Source organism: Microtus pennsylvanicus, chromosome 20, assembly GCF_037038515.1.
Source record: "Microtus pennsylvanicus isolate mMicPen1 chromosome 20, mMicPen1.hap1, whole genome shotgun sequence".
Classification (NCBI taxonomy): Eukaryota; Metazoa; Chordata; class Mammalia; order Rodentia; family Cricetidae; genus Microtus; species Microtus pennsylvanicus.
Genome location: NC_134598.1, coordinates 13472346 through 13494356, shown reverse-complemented (window position 1 = coordinate 13494356; position 22011 = coordinate 13472346). Strand labels below are relative to the sequence as shown.

The window sequence follows — 22011 nt, the reverse complement described above, 5'->3', positions numbered from 1 at the left end:
GGGGATGGAAGAGACACCAAAGAAAGAAGGTCTTCTAAACACTTAAGGTGCCCTATACCCAGTTTTAGAAGAACTCAATGGCATTTTTGGAGATGTTTTGTCTCATAATCTTTTGCTTGGGAATTTTTTAACCTTGCTTGTTTTTTGCTTATCTATTATGCCTTTCAATTTTGTGTTTTGTGCCTTTCAATTATGTATTCTCTCTCTCTGTGTATGCATATGTTTCTCGGTGCTTTATATTTTGTCTGTTTGCTTCATTTTATTTTTTGCCCTCTTTTGGATATCTATCTATCTATCTATCTATCTATCTATCTATCTATCTATCTATCCATATATGGGGAGAGAGAGAGAGAGAGAGAGAGAGAGAGAGAGAGAGAGAGAGAGAGAGAGCATTTTTGGTGGATAGGACAGTTGGGAAGAGATGAGGTAGGGGAAACTGTGATCAGACTATAATATATGAAAAAAAATTAAAAACATATATTTTAGTCAGCTTCATTTATCAGGGTAAATACCTTTTGGTTGTGTTTCCTAAAATGTCACGTATTTTTTTCTTCTCTGTATAGAGATTTCAGATGCCTCTGAGTCTGTATTAGGTACTAATCTGTGAGCAGCTGACTTATGTTTTCAGGGCCGTCTGCCCTAAACAAAAGAATTTATGACATTTCATCGGCTGTTTTCTGGGCTAGCTTGAAGGTGGGTCTGTCCTATCGACAAAAAAATAACAATTTAAGGGAATGTCTCTTTTTGTTCTTTATCGTATATGTATGTGTGTGGAGGGCATAATTTCAGTTACTTTAAAACCTTCTTAAAAAAACTTTAAATACCTCTACACTATAGAGGAACCCTCCACAGACTGTGTGTAATAGTGAAATAGTGAAAGTCATATGCAATGCAAATCTTTCCTTCCCGGTGATGACTGGACTAAGATTCTAATCCTAGAGACCCACACGCCATTTGGCTGAAAGTTGGTCTCTGGGATTAGGATTTTGTGAAAAAAAAAATCTCTTTCTTCATTCCTGTTTAGATTTTAAAATAAGACAGAACTTAAAGAGAAAAACTTTTTTTTATCTTTTAATATGATATAAAAATGATCCCAAGTCGGGTGGTGGTGGCGCACACCTTTAATCCCAACAGTTGGGAGGCAGAGGCAGGAAAATCTCTGTGAGTTTGAGGCCAGCCTGGTCTACAGAGTGAATTCCAGGACAGGCTCCAAAGCTACACAGAGAAACCCTGTCTCAAAGAACAAAACAAAACAAAACAAAACAAAACAAAAAGCCATCCCCCCAAAAAAACCCCAAAATTATCCCGAATGACACTGCACCATGAGTAAATGCACCATCACAACATTGTTTTCTTAATTTAATTTCCACAGAAAGATAAAAAGAACATTAAATTGCAAAAGACTATTGGTTCCCTACTCTTCTGCCAAATAAAGATGATTTGCTATTGTAACAACAACCTGAAACATCTTTGAGAATGTATAAGTATCTTTGTAACTTGAAGATTTAAAGTAAGAGAGATCTTTGTAATAGGGCATGTTTTTATTTTGAGGTTTGATTTCTGTCCTGCCCTGCACACTGGCCTTGAGAGACAGGGACAGTTGTGAATACTGCACAGGCTGAGATCTGAGGGTGGACGGGGCATCTGACTCCGCTCTCTGCGTGGTCCCTCTGGAAATGTCTGTGCTGGGAACCACTGCTAGGGCCTGGCCACTGAACCACACACTGCACTTCGAGAGCTAAGCGAGGAAGGTGGCTGGCTGGCTGGCTCTTATATGAACTTCTGACTTCTGGGTTACTCGGCTTCTTTTCCCTCCTTCCCTTCTTGGTTGTTCTTCCTCTCACTAACTTGCTGTGAAAACCACTTTTCTTTGAGAATCACTCACTTCTTTGGCTTCTCTTCCTTCATTAAGGGGAGGGGGTGAGGGAAAGAAAACAGGATTCTTCCAAGGTTAAGCATTCCCCACCCTGAATGTCTGGATGACTTGTAATGACCTCCAGTTGTCTGCCATCGTTTCCTTCTTTGGGATTTTTCTATACTGGTGGTAGTAGTTCCTTACTACTTCTGATTTTATTTTTATTCTTCTGGGTTGTAACTTACCTGAATTGATTATTCACTGTCAAAGTATCATTTAGGTGTGAAGTTTCTACCGATGCCTCTAGGTGTATCTTAGGTCACATTTGTTGCAGACAACTCGGTCATATTACTTATAAAGATGACAAAACCGTCTCAGTTGATTTTCTTGCCAGTAAAGAATAAAACGTCTTTCCAAGTATGCCTTAATCAATCATGAGGCCTAAAAGCTGTGATAGCCACTCCCCCACTTCCCCAATTCAGAGAGCTAAGCACATTCAATTGGTCAAAACCAGCCAAACGGCTCCCAAAACCAGCCCTAAAGGTCTAAGGACCATGTATTCACAAAATGTGGAGTTACTTTCATTATTAAGAAGGATAAAGAATGTTCGTATTTCAGGATTCAAGGGCAAAAAAAATTGTTGAAGGCTAATAAGACTTCTGGACTGGATAGGTGAAACTCTCCCAGGGCGGCTAGGAGATCTTTAATGCATCGGACTGTGGCTTCTCAACCATAGACTCATGAAGTTCAGTTTCAACTCCTCTGTGAAATCTGCCTTAACCACTTTGGTCTGCAGATAGGTTCTACACAGCACTGCCTGTAAAGCTTCATCTTCTGCCCTTTGATGTGTAGTCGATCTGATTAGATGGCCGACTCTTAAGGTCAAGAATCTTATTGCCCACACAGAACCAGGAACTCAAAGGTATTTTTTATTAACAACCAACCAATCAAGATAACAACTGGCTATAGCTACCTCATATCTGGCACAATGATTCCCAGATAGTTAGCTATTATGTAGCTAGATTAGAAACAATAGAAGGATATTCCCTTTGTATTACAAATAACATTGAAATTCAAAAATCATGAATCCTTCCAGTAAGCTGCATACAATGCATTGTGAACATATACTATCATTTTTTTTTACTAGGCAATTCCCAAAGGGTAGGCGTTTATGGAGGAATTTAATTGTTATAATTAGACAAAAGACACCATTTATCTACCTTTAGAGATGGTAAACTGAGCCTAAGAGAAGTTTAGATAATGCCAGTGCTGGGCAAAAGAACATAAGGCAGAAGAAAGCTGGCCAGAAATGTGGCTATGGATTTTTCTGGTTCTGAACATATTACTGATTGAGAGGACAGTAGGGGGAGGTGGCATTTAAATTCATGCTAGTTGGAGTTATCACAGTGCGACCTAAGTTAAGCAGGATGCTCATTACCTGGGAAAATCCTATATACACATTCTTGATTTTCTCCTCCTACCCACTGTCTACCTGAAGGCCTTCTGTGATGGAGCCCAGAGTGTATGACGAATTCTGGGTAATTCTGATGTCACTAGAAACCCTGACCTGTACAGTAGAAGTCTTCAAACTTGCCGGACATCAGAATCACCGCAAGAGCATATTATAGACAATTTCCTGAGCTGAGTCTCGAGAGTTTCTGATTTACTGGCTGGGGAGGACACATGATTTTGCATTTCCCAAAGCACAAAGGATAAATTTAGATGAGGAGTACATTGTAAAATGGCTCAGCTGCTGCTGTCCAGGGAGCACATACTGAGAACCATACGGAGAACCTGTCAATCAAAAAACACCACCACAAAAATCTGGCCAAGTAATTTGGGTGATAACTGTACACATAGCAACTATTGTTGAACTCTCCTGCCCCCCTAGTTTTATTGGTTCCCTAATGAGTCTCTCTGCTTCCATAATTCTTCAGTCCATTTTCCACACAGAAATCAGATACATCTTTTAAAATAAAAATAATATTTTTCACTAGCTACATGCGTGTATCTCTCCATCCAATGGCTTCACACTGCTCATACTGAGTCCACATATGGCCTGATGGGTCCTGCAGGATCTGGCCTTTGCTCCTCTCCCACACCTCATTGTTGCTCTCTGTCCTGCTTCCACAAACACGTTGCACCCTTTGACTTCTCAGGGTCTCGGCTGTCGCTGCTCTGTAATTTGAAATTCTCTATTTCAGCTGTAGGATCAACTCTCCCCAATGTCTGATATTAGTTTGGATGCCACCTTTATGTTTTAAATGCACTTACTTATTTTTAAAATTAAATTATAATTACATTGTTTCCCTCATGCCCTTTTTTCCTTCCAGTCCCTCTCAGATTGTTTTTCCCCATCTCCTTCTCAAATTGCTTTTCTTTGTTATTATTCTGTATATATTCACAGAGATATATACATACCCTGCTGAGTCCATTTGGTGTTCCTTGTATGTCTATGATTTCAGGGATTACCACTTGGTATTAGATGATGATTAAGGGGCTCGTCCCTGTCGCTGATTTCCCTGTTCTCAGAATTCTTTAGCTGCCTGGTGTGTTTTCTTGAGTGGTAGGACTCTACGAGATCTCCCTTTCCATGTATTTTTTATTTTTTGTATGTGAGTGTTTTGCCTGCATGTATGTAAGTGTACCATGTGTATGCAAAGCCCATGGAGGCCAGAAGAGGGTGCCAGATCACCTGGAACTGGAGTTACAGGTGGATGTGAAACTTCATGTGGGTGCTGGCAACCAAACCAAGTCCTTTACCAGAGCAGCCAATGCTCTTGATGGCTGGAACATTTGCCTGTTCTAGGGGTCGCCTCCTTACAGAGACTTTCCTTACCACCCCTTGTTACTTTTTGTCTAAATTATGTATGTGGTCTTCACTGTCCTTGACACAATTTGTGAAGTATCAGCCTCTTTGCTCAATTTAAATTCCTCATGGGTAGAGATTTGAATATCTCAAAGCAAGTCTAATGTCTCCTTCTGTGGCTCCCAGTAGCCACCCCCCTCCCCCCAATACACACATACTCCACATGTTGAGTGGTGGATGCAAAAACACTAAGAAAAAAATGATAACTTGGCGGTGGTGGTGCACACCTTTAATCCCAGCACTTGGGAGGCAGAGGCAGGTGGAGTTCTCTGAGTTCAAGGCTAGCCTGGTCTACAAGAGCTAGTTCCAGGACAGCTAGGACTATTACACAGAGATACCCTGTCTCGAAAATACAAAAACAAAAAGCAAAAAAAGAGAGAAAAGAACAAAAAAAGAAAGAAAGAAAAAAGAAAAGAAACGATAAAATTAAGTAGAGAAATTTGGCCATCTGTATATATCAGGGGAGTTGAGGATGGAGGATAAAGGAATGTTACAGTAATACGGAAGAAAAGGCAGAGGGAAAACTTTTTAGATAGTGTTCTAATTGCCAATAAATGTAAAATATATAATTATATATATCCAGCTACATGGCTTTGGGTTCTAGGTGTGAAATTTAAAAACAATTGTCAGCTTTATGTGCACAAGGGACTGGGATAAGGCTGAAGAACGTGATGATTGGTCATGAGCATGGTGGTGGGTATTATCGTTTACTACGGTTCTTCCTTAAAAAAAAAAATCTCAAAAGACAGGCAGGACAGTTCTCACCATTTTCAGTAATGTGGTGAGCGAGTAAAAATAGCAAGCGTGGATCACACTTCAGAATTCTTGGTGGTATCGCTCATTCCAAATTTCATCTGTAATAATAGATATCTACTATTTATGTAGAGGTCTTCAAAGCCAACCATAATACAAGCAAATGGTTCCAAGGAACAATGGTTACTTAAAAGCAGACCTCCCCAGAGACGCTCATGTTTCTCTGCGGGTCGACTATTGGATTCCAATAGCACTAAAAGCTGGGAAGATTTTAAGATGCAAGCTGGAAATAAAGACTTCACTTCAGAATATTTCAAATGGAAACAACTGCCCGGTATAATCAGAATTCCAATCTAAGTTTACTCTAACGTGTGGATGCCAACGACAGACACCATATGCCATTAGCTCCTGAGGTCTGAGCCCTGCTTAGAGAGCCAAATGCAGCAGAATCTTTTGTTTGCCCACAAAGGAAGAACATGAAGTCCTCAGCGGGACGGAGGGAGCAGAGCCGGAGGAAGGCGTGTTGGTGCCAAATACAGCGATGGCTCAGGCTCTTAGAATTCGGTCAAGAGCAATCGGCCATCACCACCTTTGGCTATTAAAGCAGGAAACAGTCAAAGCCCTTTCTCTACCGATCCCAGGTTCCGGGGTTTCCTACAAAATTGGGCTCATGAAACAAGAAAGGGCTAAAATGGTGTTTGCATTCATGACAACTCAAAATGCAAGCTGTCGATTGCCCGAATCCTTCCAACATCATGTCATCTGGTTCTCAGGAACGTCCTGGAAGATGGGTAGAGTGGTTTTAGCAATGTCACCGAAGGCCCAGCGACTAGCACAGCCAGGTCAGGGTGTCCTGGGCTTCTGGATGTAGGCACTGTGCACCTTGCTCCAGGAAACAGACTCCGTACATTCAGGAAAAGGCTCTTTATTTCCTCCCACTCTTTTTAGTGCTAGCACAGCATGCTGAGTGAATGACTGGCCCGGTGCATACCAAGTCACTAGCATAAATCAACAAACAAAGGGCTGGATGTGCCAACGTGAATGGCGACATCAATGTCTCTGCATGTCAAGAATGAGAGAGGGATACCATTTCCCATGATAGCTTTTTTTTTTTCCTGAAAAATTTGCCCCAAAGAAACACTTTACCTAAAGATACACTTAAAAAAATTAACACCACAAGTAAGTATCTCTACGTTGTCTACTTTGGCAGTTTTGTTAAGCTTCAGAGATGGATGAGGGGCAAAGCCCAGCTGTCTGCATAGCGAACTGTCTATAACTCTTAAGTGACGTCAACTAGGGAAGCGATGTGCTGCGTAGTTAGAGTAAAGGGGAAGGATATTGACATGGCTTCATTAGCAGTGATTTTAAAGACGTTTGGGATGGGATTTTCTTGTTGATGCTATCTACAGCAATCTGTTTGGCTACAGAGACAACACTGAGCTAAGTAAGCTGGCTGGAACACTGCTGTCTCGTCAGCGATATCTTCGCTGTCATAAAACCACATACATACTGACTTCTGAACACCTGTGCCAGCAGTTTATATACACGGTGTTTAGTATGTATTTTAACATATAATGGGATTAGCAAAAGTTCTGGGCCTGTTGGACCATGTCAGACTTTCCTCTTCCAGACTGTGACGGTGCCTTTCTCAGAGGCAATGCACAGGGGATTAACAGTCCATATACCGGAACCCCTAGCTCCTGGATCTGCAGTTCTTGCCTTTTCGTGCATTCCTTCCCATTCGCCCACACAGAGCGACAGAGGCATGGCCCACAGATGCATACCCAGCATAGATAGTCTCCGTTCCCCTTCACTGAGTTAAAGGTGTTCGATCGTGCAAAGTCCTGCCTGCACTTGGTGACTTCACGTGCTGAGAAGAGCCTAGGTGAGCCGTGCACACATAGCTCTCCCCAGTCTCCTTTTCCCTTCCAAGCACAGCTCGGAAAAGTCACTGGGAATCTCAGTTGGGACCTGAGCCAAGCTCTTAGCTCTGACATCGACCAACTTGTCTCTTTTGCTAGCCAGGATCCATACTTTCTACCTTTAGGAGGTAAGAGGATGGAGTAGGAGGATTTATAACAAAATCATTGACCGTTTTTGCTCTAAGACTATTATTCTTAAATTTTGCTCTAAGACTATTATTCTTAAATTTAAATTTAATTTACTATTTTCACACAAGCATACATTTTATGTTAAGCATACCCCCACCTCAAACCCTCTCTCTGATCATCCTTCCCCACTCCCCTTTGCCCCTTTTGTTCCTGTGGACAATTTTACTTCTGCCATCATTTTATATACATATACTATGTAGACATTCATGGTTGTATGTGACTATCTAAAATCTAGGTCCCCCAAATGAGAGAACACACTTGTCTCTCTCTGAGACTGGCTTAATTTGCCGAATATGATTATCTAAAGTTGTATCCATTTTCTTGTAAATGACATAATGTAAACAAAATGTAAACTTCCGTTTTCTTGGTGGCTACAAACCATGCCGTTGTGTCCATTTGCCACATCTTCCTCAGCCACCTTTCTCAGGTGTTGGCACCTGCATCGCTTCTGTCACATGACAATCGTGAAAAGTCTGTTGCAAAACAACAGGGATGTGCAACTATCCCTTTGTTACACTGACCTAGAATCTGTGGACGGATACCCAGAAGTGGTAGAACTGGGTCGTATGCCGAATCTAGTTCTGCTTTTTAAGAACCATCCTTATTGGTGTTCACAGAGTGGACCAGTCCACCTGCCCATCAGCGGCGTGTAAGTGTTCCTTTCTGTCTGCATCCCTATCAGCATTTGCTGTTGCATTCCTTCCCTTTTTTCTGTTTTTTCTATTTTTAATTTTATTATTAAAACATTTTTATTATTAAATGTTTTACTATTAAACATTTTTATTAAACGTTTTCATTATTGCCGGGTGGTGGTGGTGCACGCCTTTAATCCCAGCACTCGGGAGGCAGAGGCAGGCGGATCTCTGTGAGTTCGAGCCCAGCCTGGTCTAAAAGAGCTAGTTCCAGGACAGGCTCCAAAGCTACAGAGAAACCCTGTCTCAAAAAAAAAAAAGTTTTCATTATTAAAAAAGCTTTATTTTATTTTAATTTTGGGTGTGTATGTGTCTGTGTCGGGACGTGTGTGTGTAAATATAGGTGCCTGTGGAGGCCAGAGGAAGGTATTGGGTCCCCTGGGGCTGGAGTTATAGGTGGATACGTGTGGGTGTCGGGGGCTAAACTTGTGTCTTCTGCAACAGCAGAATAAGTTCTCAACCCCTGAGTAATCTGCAGCCTTTGTTGCGTCTTTTTTTTAAAAAAAATATTTATTTATTTATAATGTATACAATATTCTGTCTGTGTGTATGTCTGCAGGCCAGAAGAGGGCACCAGACCCCATTACAGATGGTTGTGAGCCACCATGTGGTTGCTGGGAATTGAACTCAGGATCTTTGGAAGAGCAGGCAATGCTCTTAACCTCTGAGCCATCTCTCCAGCCCCTGTTGTGTCTTTTTTTTTATCTTAAAATTTTTAATGAAATTTGTTTCATATAATATATTTTGATCATGTTTAACCCTCCCCCAACTTTTCCCAGATTCTTCCCATCTACCCACTCATCTTTGTATACTCCGTTAGTCTGTCCGTCCGTCTGTATGTGTGTGTGTGTGTGTGTGTGTGTGTGTTACTCATATGCTTATGTGTGTGTGTGTGTTACTCATATGCTTGTGTTTGTGTGTGTGCTCATATGCTTGTGTGTGTGTGTGTACTCATATGCTTGTGTGTGTTTGGGTGTGTGTACTCATATGCTTGTGTGTGTGTGTGTGTGTGTACTCATATGCTGGTGTGTGAAGGACAGAGGACATTTTGGTGGAGTTGGTTCTCTTCTTCCACCATGTGGGGGCTGGGGATTGGATTGGTGGCAAATGTTTTCCCCCACTGAACCATCTCATGGGGTTCAAGTCTTAACCTTAAATTCTGTCATTCAGTCAGCTCAGAAGATCACATTCCAGAAGAGACAAAGAGGGTGGAATAATTTTTAAAGAGTCACCTTCAATTGTGGAATTCTGTGGTTCTACGACCAAGGTATTTGACTGAGCTCACAGAGAGATAAATATCCATAAAAAGCCACATTTTAGAATGGTTCTTTTCTCTCCCTCTCCCCTTAGTTTGATTTTTCTCCCCATCAATTATCTTTTGACAAACTGCCCTTGAAACAGAATTAACATTTACCTCAAGAAGAAAGAGGAGTTCTTTTGAATGAGCTAAGTCACCCGTGGGGAAGCTCTATTAAAAGTCCTTGGGGAGGTGAATTATTTATTGATTCAGTTTGTGTTCTAAAATTGGGGTATGTGTTGGGGAAGAAAGGAAGCATTGTGCCTTGTGATATTAAAAAGAGGAAACGATACACAATTCTTATCTTAGAAATATGAAGACACAGAGAGCTAAATTTTGCAACTTAATTGTACAGGGGAAGGAGAATAAGACAGGGGAAGGAGAATAAGACATTTGTAGTTAAGCAAATAGCTCCGATGTTTGAAATTTACTAACAGTAATCATTACAGGCATGTATATCCACCATAACATAATGCTTTTATGTATAAGAAGCTCCTCTTAAGTGTTTCAATTGGTTATTTTTCAAAACTTTATCATTAATTATGCACAGGTCATGACTAAGACAGCCAAGTTCTTAGGTTTTTTTTTTTTTTGAAGGCTAAGCTGCAACCATGGAAGTGAACTTGACAGAGCACAGAGAGGCTGAAAGAGGAGTCTGTATACAGACTGAATAGATTCTCTAAATGACAAACGTCTTGCTATATAAATTAATATTTGGATTCCTCACACCACTTGACAACCAATTGGTTACATTCAACTCTTTCTAGCAATAAGAACACAATCGTTCTTTCAACTACAGCACCATCAAAAAGAAGTAGATAAAGCTCTAGCAATGGAAAATTCGGGAACGCTATCCTCTTGAAGCAATGATCAATGTCATCCAACTTGGTTCTGACAGAACATTCCACCTCCCATGGTGGATCATGTGGGGCACCGAAGATTCAAATTACTCCTCAAATTGGACCCCGACTTTAGGGTTTATAAAGGATGTATTTTCAAAAGGGGTCACTGCCGAAACAATCCCTTTAATCAACAGTCAGAGGATTTACCCAACCGATGGTGCCAAGCAGCCTTTGCAGGGACCATGAGGGCGCAGAGCTTCCATCACTCAACAGGGGAAGAGGATCAAATGAGTTTGTAAATGCAGATTTTTGGTTTATACAACTCTTTTTCATCTTCTGGAAAGTGATCGCTGGACTTAATCAAGTTCCTCTGGGTATCATTAACTAATTTTATCTTTCTCCTTAAAGATTTTTTTTTAATAGCAAGTTTAGAGGATTCCATTCTTAAGTTTTCTGACTTTTGTGTTTTCTCTGCTGAAGCCTTGAGGGCAGCTAAATTTAAAAGGAGGGAAATAGGAATTAAAAGTGATTAGAACGGCGCAATGCGGACTCAGTTCTCCCAGTCCCAAGCCGAACCAAGCAGCAGTTTTTGGTTTTCATTATAACTTTACTCGCTATTTTAATAAACATGAGCCAGTATTCAAACTTTTAATACCCTGCTGTTTAACTGTTTCCAGAGAGCCATCCAGCTTTTTTTTTTTTTTTTTTTTTTTTTTTGCCTTCGCTTTAAAAATTTTAATTTGTTTGGCTCGGTCTCACCTTAGAAAGCTGTAGCCTCATGGTAAACTCTTTTATAACTTGATTTCCAGAATCACAGCCGTTCTTCCCCCCAGCCCCACCTCCTAAGTGTTTCCTCATGTGCCGCACTTGTTGGTGCTGACAGCTTCCCCAACTCGTTTCATCTGGTTCCCACAGCACGTAGGAGAGACAAATGCGGGAATGTGTTCAGCAGTGACTGGATGCAGCCAGACAGCAGCGGTACTTACAGCTCTTCTAGGAAGCGGAGGCTGTGGAGGAGACTTGGGGACAGCTGACTGATGTTGTTCATACTGAGGTCCCTGGAGGGGGGAAGACAGACAGCGTGTGAGGAGCAGGGTACGCCACTGCAAGGAGATCCAGCTGTTCGGTTCACACATTTAAAAGCGAGACAGTAAAATGAACTCGTTCCTCTGTTTGACAAATGAATGGTCATTTTCCATCTTAAATCTATAACCCGCCAATGTCAGGGCCTCCGTCTCGAATTAAATGCTCTAGGAGGTGCTTTTATGGATCTCAAGATTACTTAGCCCATTCATGGGCATAGCTGTCATTCTTCACGTTTAAAATGCTGTCGCGTAGGACAGAAAAGGAAGCAGACGTAACTCAACTTTGCGTCTTGCTTTCCGCTGCGTGACAAAGAGCAACGTCCTCACCTGGCAACTCTAGAAGCCCCGTTTCCCTGGGATTTTAGGCACCTTGCAAAAACACACGTTTGGATTGAAAGGAACTTAAAACAAAGCAAGACAAAAAGCCTCGTCCCTCTTCGACCTTGCTCCTTTTGCAGCTTCTCAGACTGCATTAAGTAAGTGAAATGAACCATAAAACGAGGGTGTAAGGTGATCCTGTTCTGTCGCGCACTTCCTGCTGGGCCGCACAGTAGTTCCTGGTACAGGAAACAACGCGCCACTTTGGGCAGAACTCAATCAATTTTCGTGTTTAAGTGAAAGTGCGTGTAATTAGATTTTATTCTGTTTTTTTTTTTTATCTATTTCTTTACTGTTTCTCACATGTTGCACAGCATCACTCGTTTAATCTATCTGTATCACAGAAACCCAAAGGGTGACAGCGGGGCAGACTTTCACCAAGACCACCTCAGACTTCGTATAGTTGTTGCAGGTTTGGGTAGGAAGTGACCCGTTCCCCTATCCTGAGAACCAATGTTGTCTTAACATCAGATCTGGATTCCCTACTTAAAGCTCATCTTAAGACTCTAACTTTCTTTACAATCTGAATTATTCCTGTTGTGAAAATGCACATACCCACTGCAATTACTGGGCGGAGTAGATATTGATCATGAAGCTGTTTCATCAGATGCTAGCAATAACTCAGCAATGTTATAAAGTGGAGAGTTATTTTTAAATTAGCCTACATGGGGTTGGGGGTATAGCTCAGTGGACAAAGTATTGGTCATGTAAACATGAGGACAAGAGTTCAAATTCCCGGTACCCAAATGTAGAATCCAGGCAGGTATGGCAGTCACTTCTAGAACTCTAGAGGCTTTGAGAGAAGGGATACCGGGGGTATAGACTGGCTAGCTAGATAAGTTGGAATCAGGGATCTCAAGGTTTGCCAATATACCCTGCCTTAGCAGAATGAAGAGTGATCGAGAAAGATACCCAATGTCATCGATCAGGTCTCCACACATACGAGCACACATACTTGCTTGTGCACATACATGTATGCCTCACGTGTAAATATGCATACACATGCATATACAGAAACACACTTATACATGCAAAAAAGGAGTAACAAGTATGTTTAAGGGAGACACAATGTTTTGCTAAATCTGTGAGTGTGGAAACTTTGGAACTACTGTTAATTCTGATATCTACTAGTGTACAACAATATAGCCAAATACGTACTACTTTAAAACTAAACAATGACAAAAATGTACAGTAAAATATGTCTGTACTTTTTTAAATTAGATTTTTTTCTGCGATTGTCTTGATAGCCCAAATTAATGAGTCTCATTTTGGGTGTGTGTGTTTACCAAATAGTAATGGGTTAAACACATCAGTGTGGTTTCTGGATACCTCACAGTGAACCTGTAATCTCTAAAAAGACTCGACAGTCCCAGAGACAGCCATATCTTGGTGTGTGATGAACTGCTTTATACCTTTGCTACCAGGGAAACAACATCCCTGCCATCATGAATTGCATCCTCAAACCGTGGACCAAAATAATTCCTTCCTTCCTTAAATTGCTTTTATCAATTATTTTCTCATAACAACAAGAAAAGTGGGCTGGAGAGATGGCTCAGTGGTTAAGAGCACTGGCTGCTCATCCAGAGGTTCTGAGTTCAATTCCCAGCAACCACATGATGGCTCACAACCATCTGTAATGAGATCTGGTGCCCTCTTCTGGCCTTCAGGTAGAACACTGTATATATGATAAATAAATAGATCTTTAAAAAAACAAACAAAACAAAAACAACAACAAGAAAAGTAAATAACACACTAATGAAATAGAAATTTTTCTAAGAGTTTCTATAACTTCCATGTCTTACCCTTGAAAATTCATTTTTCTCTTTCTGTTTTTTTTTATTTGACAAATCATAATTGGCCATTAAGATGGTGAGGCTTTATTCAAAGAATACATTGAAAAATAAACTGATCACTACTCTTCCCCGTCCCATCACCCCCATTCCTAGGATCCATCCAATGTTCATTTTACTCTAAAACTCATTTCTGCATCTGGCTTTCCTTGTTCTCAGCTGCTGTGGGTCAGGTCCTTCTCATACTGATCACTGTCTATCGGGTATGCTTCTTTGTCTTCCTATTCTAGGCTATCCTCTATGCTATGGCCTCAGCCGTCCACTCCACCCACAGCCCTTGCTAGCCTGCAAAACAATCCTTCTCTCAAATGGATGGCTTAGCAGAGAGACTCCCTCTTGATGGTGGAGAAGAACTATAGAACAATATTTTCTGGAGAGGGAGCTGCCTTTGTGTGACCCAGCGAAGGTAAGCAGAGTAAGAAAAAGTAGACCCTGGTTCCAAGAAGAGGAAGAAAGGAAGACCTTTAGAAACTCACAAATTTGATAGGATGCCTAAAGAGTTCTGAGAAAACCATGACAGACAATGGGGGAGGGGAACCTAAGCTGAACATAGCTCCAGCTGTTTAGGACCATGGTGTAGCATGATTTTTAATTGTTCCTAATAAAACTCCTGGAGTCAGATACTAGGGACTGAAAGCTGAGAGATCAGAGAAGTGGTTCAGTCAGCCACTAGAGAGACCTTTTACCTCTACCATGTCCTCAGACCACAAGGGCGATCCTGTCCTCAGACTGACCTGAGCTCCTGTCTCCTCCCACCTTATATTCCTCTCTCCATCCAGCCATATCCCTGTCTGTCTCCACCTCCCTAGTGCTGGGATCGAAGGCCTGGGACTTCGAAGTATTGGGATTAAAGGTGTGAGCCACCACCACCCCTTGGCCCCTAGTGGCTTAGCTCTGCTCTCTGATCTTCAGGCAAGCTTTATTTGTTAAAACACAAACAAAATATCACTACGCCCTGGAGGGGTGAGTGGAGGCAGAAGACTCCCCACAAGTGGTACTTATGGGTTGAGCCCTTAAAAATAGAATGTATAACAACAAGTTCCTTACACTAAATTAGAAGAAATGTCCAGATCAATAGACACACAAATTGAATCACAGAAATATAAGAAATATGAAAAACTTAGGTATCTTAGTTTATTTTCCTACTGTGATAAAGTACTCTGATAGAAATAATTTGAGGGATGTATCAAGTATTGATTAACTTTTTTTTTTTTTTGCCAACCCAACACAACCTAGAGTCACCTGGGAAAGGGACATCTCAACGTAAGAATCAGTCACCTCTACCAGATATATCTGTATTGGACATATCTGTGGAGACATATTTCTAGACTGCTAAAATTGGATTCAGAAGGGCCCAGTCTACCATGGGAAGCACATCCCTAGGCTGGTGTTTCTGGACTGCATAGTGAAGCGAGCTGAGCACGAGCCAGTGAGAGAGCAAAAACAGAAAGCAGAATTCCTTCATCGTTTCTGTTTTAGTTCCTGTCCTGACTTCCCTCAGTGAGAAACTATAACCTGCAACTGTAAGGTTTTTCTCGCCTAAGTTGCTTTTTGCTACGGTGTTTATCCTAGCAACAGAAGGGCGAAAGGGCGACCTAGAAAAGGAGGGAAAGGGTTTATTTCTCTTCACAGTTTGTGGGGATAGCATACCACCACACCAGAACTCACCATGGGAGAAGCTTGAGGCAGCTGGTCAAACTATAGCCATAGTAAAGTAGCGGAGAGACAGATGAACATGTACGTACATGTAGCTCAGCTACCTCTGTCCTTTTCGCTCAGTATACAGTCCAGCCCTCAAAATGATGCCGCTCACATCCCATTGTCGCATGTAGGGTTTCCCGCATCAATGAACCCAATTAAGAAAATCCCTCACAAACAGGATCCGAGGCCTATCTCCTAGGCGATTTTGGATTTTGTCAACTTGATAATCAATACAACTGTTAATGCATGACTCTCCCAAAGGATAGTGTAATAGCAAAATTCCCGTTGAAGACTAAAAACTTACTCGTAAAAACAGTCAGTGGCTTTAAAGAGGATACGAACGAGCAGATAAATTCAATTCATGATCTTTAGCCTAAAGCCAGAAACACAGAGGAAAAAAAAAGCTATGGAAATAGATGAGAAAATCATCAACACAAAAACGAAGTTACTGATGTGGAAGAGAAATTTATCACAGAAATTGAGATTTCTTTTTTTGGACAAAAACTCAAGCACAAAGCACAGATGTGAGAAATGGAAAGCTCAATGGGCCAAATTAAACACACAAAGGAATATATCACTAATAGACTAGACACGGCAGGAGAGACAATACCAGGGACGGGGAAAAGGTTAAGAAAATACAAGTGAGAGAAGGAAAATCAAATATCTCCAAACTCTGGAATATAATCCAGAGACCAAACCTAAGAACCCATGGGATGGAAAGAGCCGAGGAGAAGAATAAAGAAAACCACAGAGAAACCCTGTCTCGAAAAGCCACACACAAAAAAAATAATGTTGTGATGAAACACCCACCCTAAGGCAGTTCATGTGTTTAATCCGGGACCTTCTGTAGAGTTCCAGAGGATTACAGTTTACGACTGTCAGGGCAGAGAACACGGCAACAGGCAGACAGCTATGGTGCTGGAGCAGTAGCTGAGAGCTTTATTCTTCACCCACATGCGTGTGGCAGAGAGAGCTAACTGGCAAGAGTGTGGGCTTTTGAAATCTCAGAGGCCACCCCCAGTGACACACCTCTCCCAACAAGTCCATGCCTCCTAATCCTCGCCAAACACGTCTACCAACTGTGGACCAAGTATTTAAATACATGAACCAGTGGGGGCCATTCTCATTCGAACACCACAGTACTCTCTTACTTAGATAGGCAATTCCAATGGAAAAATCAGTGAGGAAATGCCAGTTTTAGACCATACCATAGATCAAACAGACCTTGTAGATATTGATGTGATTAATATGCCATCAAGAATTTGAATATAAGTTCTTTTCAGAAGTACAGGTAACTATGTCTAAAAATAGATTGCATTTTAGGGCACAAAACCTAAAATTATTTCATAAATTTTCCAAATCTAAAGAAACAAGTGAACGTCCAAATTTAAGCAGCATTTAGTACCTGTACTGACCGGCTTTGTGACACAAGTAGAGTCATCAGAGAGGAAGGAGCCTCAGTTGAGGCAATGTCTCCATGAGATCTAGCTTTAAGTCATTTTCTCAATTAGTGATCAGCACGGGAGAGCCCAGTCCATTGTGGGTGGTGCCATCCCTGGGCTGGTGGCTCTGGGTTCTACAAGAAAGTAGGCTGAGCAAGCCAGGGGAAGCAAGCCGGTAAGAAGTGCCCCCCTCTATGGTCTCTGCCTCTGCTCCTGACTCCAGCCTCCTGTCTGCTGTGGAATAATCCTCTTGTATACCATAAAGATTTGTCAATCAAATTGGTTTAATATAATGCTGATTGGCCAGCAGCCAGGCAGGAAGTGTAGGCGGGGCGACCAAACTAAAGATGATGGGAAAGAGAAGGGTGGGGTCAGGAATCACTAGCCAGACACAGAAGGAGGAGGAGATGAATGTGCCACACTACTAAAGGTACTCCTACATAGCAGAGCATAAATAAGGAATATGTATTAAGCTCAAATATAAGATCTAGTTAGGGGCTGGAGAGATGGCTCAGTGGTTAAGAGCATTGCCTGCTCTTCCAAAGGTCCTGAGTTCAATTCCCAGCTACCACATGATGGCTCATAGCCATCTGTAATAAGGTCTGATGCCCTCTTCTGGCGTGCAGGGATACACACAGATAGAATATTGTATACATAACAAATAAATAAATAAATATTAAAAAAAGATCTAGTTAGTAATAAGCCTGAGCTAATTGGCCAAGAATTTATAAATAATATTAAGTCTCTGTATGGTAATTTGGAAGCAGTTACTAGGGCAGGAAACAGGCGATTTGGACAAGAAACTTCCATATATACCTGCCCTGTTTGAGTTCCTGTCCTGATTTCCTTTAGTGAGGAAGAGCAACATGGAAGTATAAGCTGAATAAACCCTTTCCTCCTCAACTAGCTTTTTGGTCATGGTGTTTGGTTGCAGCAATAGAAACCCTTACTAAGACAAACCAGGAGTGAGGTATTGTGGTGACAGGCCTGGCTATCGTTTTGGAAGGATTGTAGAAGGACTTTGGAACATTAGGCTAAAAAAGCCATGGAGCATTGAGAGCTTTGCGGGATGTTCTGTGGGAGCTTGGAAGATAGGAATGTTGAGAGCAGTGCAGAAGATGGGGGCCTGGCTTGTGAAGTTTCAGAGGGAACATTCAAGACTCTCTCAGGGCCATTTGCTATTTTGATTTAAGCTTCTGTGGTTCTGGCTAGCTGGGGCTGAAGAATCAGCTGTGATTAACAAGATCCCAGAACCATTAAAGCAGAAGCTTTGCTTTACTGGGCCAATTGATGCTGGTCAGCTGGAGGTGAGAATTTAGAGGTGATCAAGGAGAGATCAGTAAGCTGGGCATCCCTTTAATCCCAGCACATGGGAAGCAGGTAGGTGAATCTCTGTGAGTTTGAGGCCAGTGTGATCTACATAGCAAGCTCTAGGACAGCAGGATGTTATGCTGAGAAGCCTTGTCTCTAAACAAAACAAAAAGCCAAAACAACAACAATAAAAAAGAGAAGGCCAGTACCACTGACATGTCTCCTGCGAGTCAGTACCTAGAAGCTGGGTTCCAGAGGTGGCCAAGGTTGTGTGTGTCTCGTGCCGGCAGCTGGACTTGGTCATGTGTAAGAGTTCACTCGGGTGGTATGGATTTTGAAGGCATGAAAGGGTTATGGGGAGTAGCTGAGGCTTGGAACTGGGAGAGTCCAGGAGAGAACATTAGTGAAGGTACAGTGTCAGAAGCAGTTGAAGGCCCAGGAATGAAGGGATCATGAAGAGAAGTTGAGGCTTGGCACCAAGAAGAGAGCCTAAGATTATTGGTGAAAGTGTAGCCCAGTTGTAGCAGAGGCCCCAGCAGTTTTAGAGATGCCAGTTCAAAGAGCATATCAGAACTATCTATCACAACTTTACATCCACTAGTGTTGTTAACAAAACTGGGAACTCCAAGATTTGGTGCATATGTAATTAATTTTTTTATCTTCTTGATATACTGTTGAGAATTTACATAAAACCCAGAGACAGAAACAGAGACACAGAGAGATTGAGCGCTCAAGTAAATAACCTAATGATGCAATTCATAGAAAAATAAGAACAAGCTAAACCCAAATGCATAAGTGGCAAGAAACAGTAAAGATTGGGATGAGAACTAATAAAATGGGGACTAAAAGAACAATCCAATTAATCAAAGCAAGTTTTTTTTTTCTGAATCAGTGACAAACACTCAGCTAAACTAAATAAAAGAAAAACAGAGGAGAAACAAATTAGCACTCTAATCAGAGTGGATATTGCAAAAAAAAAATTCCCATGAAATTCAGAGAACCATTAGGGAATGCTTTGAAAATATATTCCCAAGAACTGGGCGGTGGTGGCGCACGCCTTTAATCCCAGCACTCGGGAGGCAGAGGCAGGTGGATCTCTGTGAGTTCGAGGCCAGCCTGGTCTACAAGAGCTAGTTCCAGGACAGGCTCCAAAGCTACAGAGAAACCTTGTCTAGAAAAACCAAAAAAAGAAGAAGAAAAAAAGAACTGGGAAATCTAGAAAAAAATGGGTAAATTCCTAGACACATCTGACTTATCAAATTAAGAAGATATTAATAATTTAAATAGATTTACAAAAATCAGTGGAATTGATGCACTAATAAAATTATCTTTACAAAGAAAAACTTAGGACCAGATGTATTCACTATTGAATTGTATCAAATACTCCTACTGCTCCATAAAATAGAAATGGGTGGAATACTTACTCTAGACAGCTTGTGTTACCCTGACCCCAAGCCAGATAAGGATGAAACAAGAAGAAAACTATCGATCAATTTCCCTGGTGAATATACATTTAAACCATAATGTTTAGGCGGAAGCCCTACTGGCATCCATATTCCCCAAAATGTTGGGATGTTGGGGATCTACAGCTTGGGGCCCCATTCCGCGCTTAGGTCTCACTCCTCCTGTTCCAAGCCCTGCCCTCTCAAAAACTCCACCAAGCAGCAGCCCCTTCCCTCAGAAAGTCCACCAAGGGTTAGCTCCTCCCCTGGGGGCTGCTCAAGAAGACACCTATAGGCTACCTAAGACCTGGCTGCCATATTTGCTATGAGTTCTCTCCCGCCCTCCTGAGGGTCACCCAAGAGTGCTTGCTCTGTTCATTAAACCTGGATTTATTAATTTGGTTTGATTGACTTATCAGTGGACATTCCAGGGACTCAAAACTTGTCACATAGCAATGAAAACCTTAAAATTGTTTTCAAGAATATAATAAGATTCTGCACCATGACAAAGTTGCTTTCATTCTAGAAATGAAACGTTGGTTTGCCATATATAAACCAATAAGTTAGTTCTGCACATAGGCTGAGGACAGAAATCATATGATCATTTCATGGCCGAAAAGATCTTCACCAATGTTCAACATCTCTTCCCAATAAGCCATGAAGCATCTCGGAATAGAGGGAATGCAGCTGTGCATCATAAAGGTCTATGTACAATTAACCTAAAGCCAGTGTTACATTAGGTGGGAAGAACCTGAAAACATGTCTCCAAATTCACAGGGGTACCCACTCTTGCTGCTCATATTCAACAGTGTTTAAAGTCTCGTCTAGGTCAACACAGGAGCAAGAAAGGAAAGCATTTAAAGTAGGAAAAGAAGTCAACGTATCCCCATTTGCAGATAATATAATCTTGTTCCTAAAAGACCTTATTGAATCCACCAGAAATCTTTTATATCTTATCAACAATTTTTACAGTGTAATAAGATCCAAAACCAACACACAGAAACCAGGAGCCCTTTTACACAGCACTAGTGAAGCTATTAAGAAAGAAGAAAAGAAACAACTGTATTTATAATAATGTCAAACAATAAACAAAGAACAACAAAAAAGGCCCACAGAAATAAACTCAGCCAGTGACAGCTGTCTAAATTTTGACTAAGGTGAAAATATAAATTTGGAGAAAAAAGGGACAGTCTTGTGAACTGTCCCTTGGGCTGGGAACACTAGATCCTCACTGGTAAAAGAATGAAACTAGATCTCTGTCTCTTGCCCTGCATAAAAGTTAATTCAGAATGTCTCCAAGGTTTAAAGTAGAACCTGAAACTCTGAAACCGATGAAGGAAAACACAGAACACACTTCAAAACATAGGCATAGGCAAGGACTTTCCGAAAAGTAACTCTTAACAGTGCAGAAATTAATTGTGTGTGTGTGCGTGTGTGTGTGTGCGCGTGTGTGTGTGTGTGCGTGCACGCAGATGCAGCATAGGCCATCATGAGAGGGGAGGACGAGATTTTAAGGTGTGTGGGGGAAGTGGAATACGTGGGACGTGAAAGCAGATGTGGGGGAGGCAGGTGGTCAGGAAGAGGGGGTTGCAGAGGATGGGGGAGGGAAGCAATAGGGGCAATTCAAAATGCCCCTATTGTATACGCATGTATACATAAGGCAGAGCGAATATGTTACCTTGCTTGCTGACTTAAAAAACAAGAGCTCTTCCCCTGTGGTCACTGTGGAAAAGGATGAATGGCTTGGCAAATGTGGTTTGGCCCAGAGCCGAGGGCCTGAGGAGGTACCTTTCTTTGCAGGACTCAGCCTGCATCAACAGCAAAATAGGATGCCTGGGATGGCTCTGACTCCGGACTCAAAGCTTCTGGGGGCTTCTGAACTCTTTGAGGGTTAAGCGCTTCAGACTCTTTAGATCTGCTTTAACCTATGTTCTTGTCTCCATTTCTGAATTAGTTTTCTCTTACACGGTTTTCACCATTCAAGACACCATTCAACCGACCCTCACGTTTAGGACACAAACTTCCGTCTTTCCAAGTTAATTTTCTATTTCTTGGCCAGTTCTTGGATGCCTGAAGTGTCAAATCCATGCTTGTGCTGAACCGTGTGGCGCCCATCACCTGGTTCACAGTCTACCAGATGCTCTGAATTCCTTATCTCTCATCCTTTTCTTCAGTCTCCTAGCAAAACCCCAGCTCTGGAAAAACACCAGAATTTGTTTTCTCTGTTATTATTCCAGGGTACTGAGCCCTACGAGGAAAGATAAACCCACAGATGTACAGAGCAGTGTGTATAAACTACTGGTCTTCGGGAGTTTCCAACTGCGCCACACAACCCTGGGTTTTGTTACTGCCCAGATCGTTCCTCTGGGAACCGGTTCTCACT

General features: G+C 41.7%; 1 protein-coding gene across 2 annotated transcripts in view; it reads right to left on the bottom strand.

Annotated features, from left to right (window-relative positions):
- Lgr5 (leucine rich repeat containing G protein-coupled receptor 5) overlaps positions 1 to 22011 on the bottom strand; it is a 135003-nt gene that overhangs the window by 59017 nt on the left and 53975 nt on the right. For both annotated transcript variants that reach the window (XM_075954390.1, XM_075954389.1), the window contains exon 2: positions 11406 to 11477. In XM_075954390.1, coding sequence (XP_075810505.1) covers positions 11406 to 11477 — 72 coding nt within the window. The remainder of the gene's footprint in view (positions 1 to 11405; positions 11478 to 22011) is intronic.